The sequence below is a fragment of the Pseudorasbora parva genome, chromosome 10, assembly GCF_024679245.1.
Source record: "Pseudorasbora parva isolate DD20220531a chromosome 10, ASM2467924v1, whole genome shotgun sequence".
Lineage (NCBI taxonomy): Eukaryota > Metazoa > Chordata > Actinopteri > Cypriniformes > Gobionidae > Pseudorasbora > Pseudorasbora parva.
The window spans coordinates 42,255,853-42,267,216 of NC_090181.1; the positions used below are offsets into that span (position 1 = coordinate 42,255,853).

The 11,364-nt window shown below is 34.7% G+C and overlaps 1 protein-coding gene across 1 annotated transcript; it reads right to left on the reverse strand.

The window, feature by feature from the left end:
- Nucleotides 1-2,708: 2,708 nt before the first annotated feature.
- cox7a2a (cytochrome c oxidase subunit 7A2a) lies at nt 2,709-10,547 on the reverse strand. The gene is made up of 4 exons (XM_067454723.1): nt 10,393-10,547; nt 6,535-6,624; nt 5,574-5,658; nt 2,709-2,919 (listed from the first exon to the last, which is right to left on the reverse strand). The coding sequence occupies exons 1-4, from the start codon at nt 10,408-10,410 to the stop codon at nt 2,861-2,863; spliced, it is 252 nt and encodes an 83-aa protein (XP_067310824.1). The 5' UTR covers nt 10,411-10,547; the 3' UTR covers nt 2,709-2,860.
- Nucleotides 10,548-11,364: the final 817 nt, after the last annotated feature.

Below are 11,364 nucleotides of genomic sequence, written 5' to 3' on the forward strand. Positions count from 1 at the left end.
AAAGAAAATTCTATCATCATTTACTCGCCCTCATGTTCTTCCAAACCTGTAAGACTATCATTTATCTTTTTGATGAAATCTGAGCTCTCCTTCTTTGACAGCTTATCACTACCACTTCAAAAAGTTCATAAAAAAATCCATATTGAGCGGTTTAGTCCAATTTTTTGGAGAGTTCATCAGGTATTTTTTTATGATGAACAGATTTAATTTAGGCTTTTTATTTAGATACATTTATTTTTATTCATCAATGTACACAACTGGCAAACAGAAGCTCAAGCAAGAACCAATGAGGTTCATTCTCGTGTTACGCTTTGAGCTTCTGCAGGAACCAATGTGGTTCTAAGGTAAAGACAGGCATTTTCTCCTTCTGACAAAAAAATGAATGAATTTTAACTTAATTTTTTAAACAGCCTTCCTCAGTCTAAAATCCACCTAACTATAGAAATGTACCTTGTTCTTTTAAACACTTCCGAGGAAGCTTTGGCTTATTTGTTGGCTACTATAATTCTTCAGGGCTGCGTCCAAAACCTTAGACTCTCTCGAGGTACTTGTTTTGAATAAGTGATTACTTCACAACCGCTGAAAAAGTATGTTCTTTATAGTATGAATGTGTGGAGTATGAATGTATTCTGGGCGTATTACATTTGCATGTTGTCATTATCACGACCTACAGTGTCAGTTACATCTCTTCGCAGTCATTCATGAATCCTCTCCCATGGCCTCATGGGACAGTAGAGTCCATCGTATGCCACTTCATAATCTCGCCAAAGGAAGTACAGGTCCTTCTCAAAAAATTAGCATTGTGATAAAGTTCATAATTTTCCATAATGTAATGATAAAAATTAAACTTTCATATATTTTAGATTCATTGCACCCCAACTGAAATATTTCAGGTCTTTTATTGTTTTAATACTGATGATTTTGGTTTTAGCACTCGATGGCACCGTGTCGAATGTGAAGAGAGGGATTGCCATGTTAATCTTGGACTAAATCGGCCACCGTAGGAGTTAAAACGAAATCAGAATTGAGAGGAACAGAAACTATTATTCACTGGATGGTCATATACCTTTACACCGCTAGATGGGGGAAAATATCACACAGTGTAGCTTTAAGCTCACCCAGAGTGTTGCGTCTTGCGTCTCTCAACTTTCTCTTCACAATATCTCACAGATTCTCTATGGGGTTCAGGTCAGGAGAGTTGGCAGGCCAATTGAGCACAGTAATACCATGGTCAGTAAACCTTTTACCAGTGGTTTTGGCACTGTGCGCAGGTGCCAGGTCATGCTGAAAAACCAAATCTTCATCTCCATAAAGCTTTTCAGCAGATGGAAGCATGAAGTGCTCCAATCTCCTGATAGCTAGCTGCATTGACCCTGCCCTTGATAAAACACAGTGGACCAACACCAGCAGCTGACCATGGCACCCCAGACCATCACTGACTGTAGGTACTTGACACTGGACTTCAGGCATTTTGGCATTTCCTTCTCCCCAGTCTTCCTCCACTCTGGCACCTTGATTTCTGAATGACATGCACAATTTGCTTTCATCTGAAAAAAGTACTTTGGACCACTGAGCAACAGTCCAGTGCTGCTTCTCTGTAGCCCAAAAGTGTCTTGACCTGGGGAATGCGGCACCTGTAGCCCATTTCCTGCACACGCCTGTGCACGGTGGCTCTGGATGTTTCTACTCCAGACTCAGTCCACTGCTTCCGCAGGTCCCCCAAGGTCTGGAATCGGTCCTTCTCCACAATCTCCCTCAGGGTCCGCTCACCTCTTCTCGTTGTGCAGCGTTTTTTGCCACACTTTTTCCGTCACAGACTTCCCACTGAGGTGCCTTGATACAGCACTCTGGGAACAGCCTATTCGTTCAGAAATTTCTTTCTATGTCTTACCCTCTCGCTTGAGGGTGTCAATGATGGCCTTCTGGACAGCAGTCAGGTCGGCAGTCTTACCCATGATTGCGGTTTTGAGTAATGAACCAGGCTGGGAGTTTTTAAAAGCCTCAGGAATCTTTTGCAGGTGTTTAGAGTTAATTAGTTGATTCAGATGATTAGGTTAATAGCTCATTTTGAGAAACTTTTCATGATATGCTAAAAAAAAATTATTTGAGCTGTATGCCAAGATCATCAGTATTAAAACAATACAAGACCTGAAATATTTCAGTTGGTGTGCAATGAATCTAAAATATATGAACGTTTAATTTTTATCATTACATTATGGAAAATAATGAACTTTATCACAATATGCACATTTTTTGAGAAGGACCTGTAGGTCATCCGGGTACTTTTTGCCTATTCTTCCAGAAATAAGCCTATTTCTTTTGTCACATACTTGTTTCCTACTATATAGTAGGTTAGTATGTGATTTCAGATGCATTGCATCCCATCAGAAAAGTCTATAGAGAAGTCTTTTCTTTTCTTTACCTCATTGGATAGTCCGTTGAAAATGACACTTCCTTCTGGGGATGTATGCAGGACTTCTCCAATCATTTAGTCTGATTAAACTCCACCCCTTCAAGCTCCCCTTGATTTACCTCAACTTTTGAGAAACTATTCCAACATCCAATCAACAACCGATTCATAAAACCAAGTTACCACCTTGTATGTATTCTTAATCGAAAATCCATTACACTTGGATACACGTCACAACGGGCAAGAAATGATTTAAATCTAATTAAATATAGCTGAGACAAGAACTTAAAACACAGACTGTGAGTACAGTGGAACGTTTTTATTACATAATGATTGCGCTTTATAGTTCAATCAATAAATATTAATCCAATGTATTCAAAATAAATGACAAAACTTAATTCTGAGGATTAGAGATCTTTACAACTCAGACACATGTATAGAGAGGCATATTCAAGCCTTCTTCTTGGGCAGCGCTGCGTCGATCAGTGAATACACCACATAACCGCACCCTGAGAAAAGAAGAGAAGAGAAGAGGGGTTGTTGTTTATAGAAGGAAAGAATTACATATTCAGTTTATATGATAAACTGGAAAGTGTACAAAGTACAAAACAATAAGACAGTGCCATAAACAAGAGAGACATTGAACAATAAGCAACTTTACAGCTGCGGATACATTTAGAAATTCTTACACAGTTTGATCATGTGTTTCTCCATCATACACACAAATCACTTCTACATGAAGTCTTAAGAAATGATACGATGGCTTTGTGTGAGGAAGACACCAAAATTAAAAATGTGATTCATTGATAATCTCCCCGTATGTCATGCCTGAGGTGTAGCTACATTAGCATTTTGTAATTCAAAAATAATCACGAGATCCAATGTCATTTTAGCATCAATGATAACTACGCCATTGGCATGCCAGTTTGGAATCTGGATGCGACCTTGGGATATATTCAGAATATACCACGATCTGTCTGAATACTCCATTTTGATTGGCTGAACGGAGTGCAATAAAACTGGAAAATGCCCAATTCAGTTTAATCACCGTTCTATATTCACTATAATCACTATATTATATTCTATAATCACTCACGCACACAGAAACATTCAGGACCACAGAAATGTAACGCTTCCCTGTGACTTTTATTAATAAAATAGCTTCGCTACTGAATCGCTACATTATATTACAACGATGAGGTAGCATTGCTGGTTTTGATGTAATTTAACTCACAGCTTCATTGCTAGTATAGAGACACTGTACAGATGCAGTTAATTCACAAACTCTTACGACAACAAATTCAAATAAATATCATTTATTTATTGAGTAAATGTAATCTTTGACAAATCACATTCGGTAATTCCGATTAATCATGCAGCCCTACATTGAACCTTCAAAAAAAGGGATGCAACGATATATCGTTTATCAATATAAAAATGCAACAATATGCATCATTAATGTAACTTACATGATATGATTCGCGATATAGAGTTATGTTTTATCCAAGGGTCAACTTTTATTTATAAGGTATAATGTAAACTCTGTCATGCACTCATCATTATGTTTAGTTTAACTTTCGAACACAAATGAAGATATTCTTTATAAATCCTTTGTGATTCCTGTCCCTTCATTTAAAGTCTATTCTTCACAAGCTTAAAAAAATCTAATACATTTCATAAAGGCATCTTAAAAATGACTAATCGAGTGGTCTAATCCAAATCCGAGTCTTCTGAAGAGACACAGTAGCTTTATATGACGAACAGATGAACGAATCAGCGTTTCGGATCGACAAAGTCACGTGATTTTAGCAGTGGCGGTTTGACACGGATCCGAATCATGAATCAATACGCTGATTCATAAAGCTTCAGCAAGCAGTGTTTTAAAATCGGCCATCACTATATAATTCGTTATTTAGAGGGTTTTTTTGCGCACAAAAACTACTCATGGCTTCATTAAATGATTGTCTGTCCGCTGTAGTGAGATGGGCTTTGTAACGACGTCTTTAGTGCCTTTATGGGTCTTGAGAGAGGAAATGACATTGGTGTCAATGAAGGCCTTTCTGAGCCATCGGATTTCAACAAAAATATCTTCATTTGTGTTCTGAACAACGTGAGGGTGAGTAATTAATGACCGATTCTTCATTTTTGGGTGGACTAACCCTTTAAAAGCATCAAAGCTTCCCACAAATCCAAAAATCCAAAAAAGTTTGTCCGGGTAAATGGCCGTAAAGAGCGGATGAACACTCACAGTGTGAATGAATCATGTTTGTGTGAGGACTCGTGATCTTTTGAAGATACCGTAGGCAACGCAGACAATCATACAAAGCGAAAAAAAAACACTAATTTTTGAATTATAAATGCGATCACACTGTTTGAAGCGCCACTGCGCCAGTCAGAGGAAAATACGTCTTCTCATAGGATAAAGACACGCAGTCTCATGAATAATTATGAGACAGCGACAAGTCATCACCATACTATAGTACAAGAAAACGTCACAGCCTTTGACATTGACACGAAGACGAATTTAAACCAGGAAGTTGAAAATAGAGCAAAACGTTTTTAAAATTAACTAGTTGTCTCCAATATTCAAAAATAACAGATAACTTTGTATTTCATGATGTTCAACACACATATTTCGGTTAAAATCTCAGAAAATTTGGTTTAGGGTTTCATGACCCTTTAAATAAAGAGGAGGGAACGATAAATTCAATTTCAGTCAGTAAATTTATTAAACAATGATTAGTAAGTTCTGTCACATTATTCAATTACTTTTATAGTTTTTTTTGCCGTCTTATCGATTTAATATCAGTATTGAAGTATTTTAGTCTAGTATTGTACCGAAGTCACAATTTTGGTATAGTGTCAACACTACCCACAAAAAAAGAATAATACAATTATTAAAATGTACATTTTTTAAAGAATATTACAAAAAAAATTCCCAAACAATGTTTTAATTTTTCCAGTTTAACTAAGTAGTGTAGCACTTTGCTTGCCAAAAATAAAAGAAATTGTTCAATTAATTTGATTATATTTTAAAAACTGTTAATGTTGTGTGCCTTCATTATGACTTCTTCCAATGTCAATGAAGTTCCAGATAAAAGACAGATAATGTACAAATGACAAAATGAATGCCAAAACGGCAAGCCAAACATTTACAGCTTACCGAAGACAGTAAGGGCCATTGTCGCCCTGTACAAGAGGGCATCTGTAACTCCTCCCTTCAAATGAACCGGCATGCCATTGTCTTCCTGAAAGAAGCAGAAACAGTATTTTAGCATTTGATACTTCAACACTTACTCTGAAGGGGGCCACAAGTGTAAAGCACAATTCTGCGTTTGCACTTTAGGAAGTAAGAATAACAACAGATACAAGTATTTAGTTTCAAACTAATTTTACTTCTCTAGGCGAGCCCACCAACACACACTCAACTTTTAAGATTGATCTCAGTCACGCAGCAATTTAATTAAAGGGATAGTTCACTTTAAAATGAAAATTCTGTCATCCTTTCCTCACTCTCATCGTTGTTTCAAACCTGTATGAATTTCTTTCTTCAGCTGAACACACGGGAAGATATTTTGAAGAATGTCAGTAACCAAACAGTTAACTGGAGCCATTGACTGCCATAGTATTTTTTTTCCTACTATGGAAGTCAATGGCTCCAGTTAACTGTTTGGTTACTGACATTCTTCAAAATATCTTAATAATCATGAGGGTGAGGAAAGGATGACAGAATTTTTATTTTAAAGTGAACTATCCCTTTAAGAATGATAAAACAACAGCCAGCCTCAATGTAGCGGCAGAATGTGCCAGCATCAAAGCCAGTGAAATCGCAGTTATAGAATAAGTGAAGCTTTTCACTAATTTGACACTTCATTTTATTTCAGTATTACGACACATGCAATGATTAGTAATAAAGCCTACTATACAAGTGAACCCTACTAGCGAATCATTTCGTACTTATCTGCTCATCCACAATATCAGTCCAGAACCTGGGAACAAATTACAATCTTAACTTTTACTTAACCATTAGTGAGAGCCAAAGAGGATTACAAAGATGTAATACCTAAACCTGTGAAACCTTAGGATGAGACCAAATGTCTAGTTGGATTAGAATCAGAACTAACTTGAAACAACTTCTGCTTTCCCGGGACTTTATTCTCCAGCTGTCTGCGTGCGCTACTGGATACGGTCCGCCTGGACATCTGCTGCAGGGTCTGGAGAACAACAACAACAACATTATATGTATATAATATACATCGCAACACAAAAAATGCAGCAATATGTATCGTGGATAGTGACAATCTGTATTGTGTATAGTTAACCCTAAATGAAAATTAAGTGTTTTAGTGTCAGTACATTAAGCTACTATACATAATGTTGAATATGTTGTATAACAGTAATTCCCAAACTGTGGTCCATGAGGGTACTGCAGGTGGTCCATGGAAAGGCAAAATAAAATAAAATAATATTTTTTTTACCTTCATTTTACCAGGAAATTCCCATAAAAAAATAAAAAGAATACGTAGGCCTATATTGATATAACATTTGTATTAAATTGTAAAGTTATTGTGCGATTACTAAAATAGCCTAGTGGCGCTCGGCCATGATGTTCTCTGAAGAGAAAAGAGAAAGTGGCGGAAGTTACAAAAAATGAAGAGATTGACAGTGAGTCGGATGCATCTATGAGCCAGATTCATCATAAAAAACAAAGAAAACGAGGGTGAAGAGAAAATACCGCGAGAGCTATTTAGCATTAGGGCGCTTGAGTAAATAAATACATTAAATATGTGGCAGCCGTTGTGTGCAGTAAACTTTCCTTTAACAAGCCTGTTGTACTGATGTGATGACTAGTTATAGTTTTAGTGCTAGTAAGCCTATTTAGAGGTTAATTCAGGCAGAAATGTGTGTAGACATATTCTATTATGTGTTATGAGGTGGTCCACAAAATTTTTTGATTACAAATAGTGGTCCACACACACAAAAAGTTTGAAAACCCCTGTTGTATAATAATGCCAAATGTCTTATGTTGCCAGTACATTATTTTAAATATATCTAGCCAGTGACAGAGTGCAAGCATATTCGTCTAAAATAATTCTGTATGATTCAGTTTCAGAATCATATTTTTATGCTGGTGTCATTCTCCTGTGCATTGGGTTACTACTAGCACCAAGTCCAAGCCTATTCATTTCCACCCCAGTGTGATACCACATTTAGTATTTCAATAATCTTTTATTACCCTTTTACCATATGTCTTGGAGTATCGCAATAATATTGTATTGTGAGTTGAGTATTGTGATGTGTATCGAAACCTGAGTGAGGGTATCATTATATCCCTAATAAATAATAAATTCAGACCTTTATCAGGGAAAAGAACAGAATCAAGAAATGTAAACTCAATTCTGAGGGAAAAAAGGCAGAATTGAGACAGATTAAAAAGTAGTAATAACCTTTTTATTATTATTTGCACCTATTGTAATCGTTAGCGTTCTTGTTATTATTCCGCTACTTCTTTTTCTTCTGTTCTGGAAGTATGTATAAAATTTGGCACAGAGATAGTGGACAGTCCAACTGTCACTATAGCAAATTTTGAGTCTCTAACTCCATCTCTCTAGCGCCACCACCTGTCCAACTTTGACTCATGTTTATGCTAATAACTTTTGAACTATAAGGGCAAGAAACACATTTGTTTTCCTCTGATTCCTTGGCTCAAGTCGATTCGTAAAATTTCTTTAGTCACAATTGTCTACTTTTTGAACTCCTTGTAGACGGTTCATCTGTTTTGCACAAAAATTGAACCAGATCATCTTCAGACCATGCTGACAAAAACATTATGGGATTCAAGTTGCTTCATGCTACCGTTTGGAAATCATGCGCAAACATATTTTACATAGTGTTGCGAAAATACACTTAAGGCTAAATCTCTGCAACGCTTTATCATATTCCAACCAAACGTGGTACGTCATCACAAACATGACCTGAGGCAACAAGCAGCATTTCAGCGCAGTACCACCTACTGGTCCGGAAATACGAAAAACTGCTGTTTTTGCTTATAACTTCTGAAACGTTTTTTCCAAAAATCATAAAATATGACTCATTAGATTCAGGGGATAATTCCGAGTCGTCTGATATCCAATTTTTCCATATCGGCCATTTCGGTGTATGTATTCATGCAGGTCATTTTTTAAATCTAAATGTCAACAAACCAAAACTAAAATTGATACACACATGTATGGAATCACTCCGAAGACACAAAAAAATCATAGGATTGTGTCTCTTGGTGGTGCTATAGTTAAACAAAATATCAAATTGGCTCTATACAACTCAATGAATTAATGTGGGGTTTCAACATTTTTGCTTAAAATTGTCTTTAAAGGTGTTCACTCATTTATTTCGTGTTAGTCTGCAGCTAGCTTCCTTTTTTGCTATTGTTGCCCTTGGCCCCGGTATTGCTGCTTGCAGCTATATATATATATTATTATTATTATTATTATTATTATTATTATTATTATTATTATTATTATTATATTATTATGTGGCAGAAACAAGCTTTCATAAATGTCAAAAACTGAAACCAAAGAACCTGATTTTATCTTAGGAATAAGTATATTTAACACAAAAATATTACATTTTATATTATTATTTAATATTTATGTATATTATTTATATATATTTATATTATTATAATATTATTAAAAATAACAAATTATAATAAGCATATCCGACAAATTCTTCAGAATTCAAAATATAATGTTCGTAAAGGCAAGCTTTACTGTTATTGCGTTTATTAACTGGAAAGAAGCCTGGTTTTTACCTCATAAGTACTGCATTCCCAATAAGACTAAAGAAGTTCCTGTGAATGATGGTGCCAAAATATAATGATGCTGACTATTCTAGCTCATTTTGTGGGAATAAGGATGAAATGCATTTATTATTCCAAATGTTAAAAAACTCAAAACTTTTGGAATAGTTTGTATCTTCATCTAGGTAAGCACACCTTGATTCTTCCAAATCCTATCAGTTAAAATATAAAATGAATACTCCAAAGTCCAAAGAATTACATTGTTAATTGATTTAATTCGTTTGGGAATTTGTTATTCATGAGAAAAAATTATCTAATTTGCTGCCTACATTTTGACATTTCATAATTGAAATTGGAACTTTTCTTAAATTGCTTGATTAAAAATTAGGAAACTTACAGATTCTTGAAATAGGTGTTTTTTTTTGTTTTTTGTTTTTGTAATGCCTCTGATGCATAATGTCGTCTTCTATTGTTTATTTATTATTTATTTTGTTTGTGAAACTTTTAATAAAGATTTGATATCATTTAATTCCTGGTTCTATTTGTTCTGTCTTTTCTATCTGTATATTGCTTGATGAATTATAATTAAAAAATAAGGGGTATATTATATACATCTCAATGGCAAAAAAAGTGTCCCAATCAGCCTGAATTCACCAAATATATAAATATAAAAAAATATATAAAATATAAATAACAACCCTCGCGTACATAATAATAAAAAAAAATATATATATATATTATATATATATATATATATATATATATATATATATATATATATATATATATTATATATATATATATATTATATATATATATATATATATATATATATATATATATATATATATATATATATATATATATATATATTAAATCTCTCCAGGAAACTCCAATTTATTCTCCCAAGAAATTGGGTTAAGAAATTACACGGATTTACATATGAAATGTACTAATACAGCATTTGTAAATTTCTTACACAGGAACTTTGTTTAAAAACTAAAATACACAATAATCCTTGATATTCTTCAGTAATGAGCAGGAGGTCATGAGAGATGCTACGAGGCTAACGCCGGAGTTTCTGATTCTGGTCAAATCTAATCAGGCTTAGTGTTATGAAGAGACATTCACACGCTTTCGCCAGATAAACGCAATGAGAAATTACAAAGATATTAAATCTCACCCTTAAGTGCCTAAACATGGTGATAGTTTCTCCTTCAGACCGTAATATTCAGGAAGCCGCTCCAGCACAAGGACACTTGAAAATGTCACTTCCTCCTTCTGCTCGAGTCTAAGGGGACTGAGCGGCGCGTTACTGACACCTACCGGACAGGAGAGAGTTAGGAGATCCGGTTCTTTCTAGCGAATCGGTTCATTCGGACTGTCGGTTTTCAGGTTTCAATGAAATGGCTCATAAACGAATCGAGTAGCAGTGACTTTTCCCTTTTAGAACCATTAAAAAATAAGTTTAGTTAAAAACCGTTATTACTATTATTGATAAGTTGGTTTGTTACGCTTTAGCTTCAATAAAAAAAAGCTCATCTTGCGGATTTTGTTGATGTCTTTCCGAATCCATCCACCGTTTTTCCACAACATTAGGAGCAGGCAGGCTTGCTATAACGTTAGCCCAAATCGGAAATAGTAGGCTATACCACAAAGGAGTAAAGTACATTTCACTATGGCAGGATATAAATTCTTTATATCAACAATTGTATTTTCACTAGCCTAAATTCAAATTCAGTTAACGTTAGCATTTCTAATATCAGGAATTCAATTCTTGATATCAATATAATTTCAGATATTTAAAATTGCTTTCTTACTAGTAAGAATCATATTCATGTTATCAGAAATGAACGTAGTCTGACAATCTAATTATTGATATCAAACATTTTACTAGCAATTCAGCTGTTAAAAATCAAGACATTTTCAGTAGCCTAGCCACAAAAATATAGGTTTTTACCTGTAAGAATTGTAATCTATACAGGCCAGACACCAAACATTTAAAAACCCATTTGCAGATTACTTACTAACTAATCAGTTACTGATTATAAATTACATGACTAAAATTGTAGTTAGTAGGCTACATTGCAATACGCATTTTAGATAATATAATCTGACAAACTTTTTGATTACTTTTGAAACTCGTTTATCAAAT

What these genes read in the sequence shown, in the direction of transcription:
- cox7a2a (XM_067454723.1), bottom strand. An exon ending in GAAAGCAGAAGTTGTTTCAA is followed by an intron (nt 5,659 to 6,534) that starts GTTAGTTCTGAT and finishes TGCTTCTTTCAG; the next exon opens with GAAGACAATGGCATGCCGGT. An exon ending in AATGGCCCTTACTGTCTTCG is followed by an intron (nt 2,920 to 5,573) that starts GTAAGCTGTAAA and finishes TTCTTTTCTCAG; the next exon opens with GGTGCGGTTATGTGGTGTAT.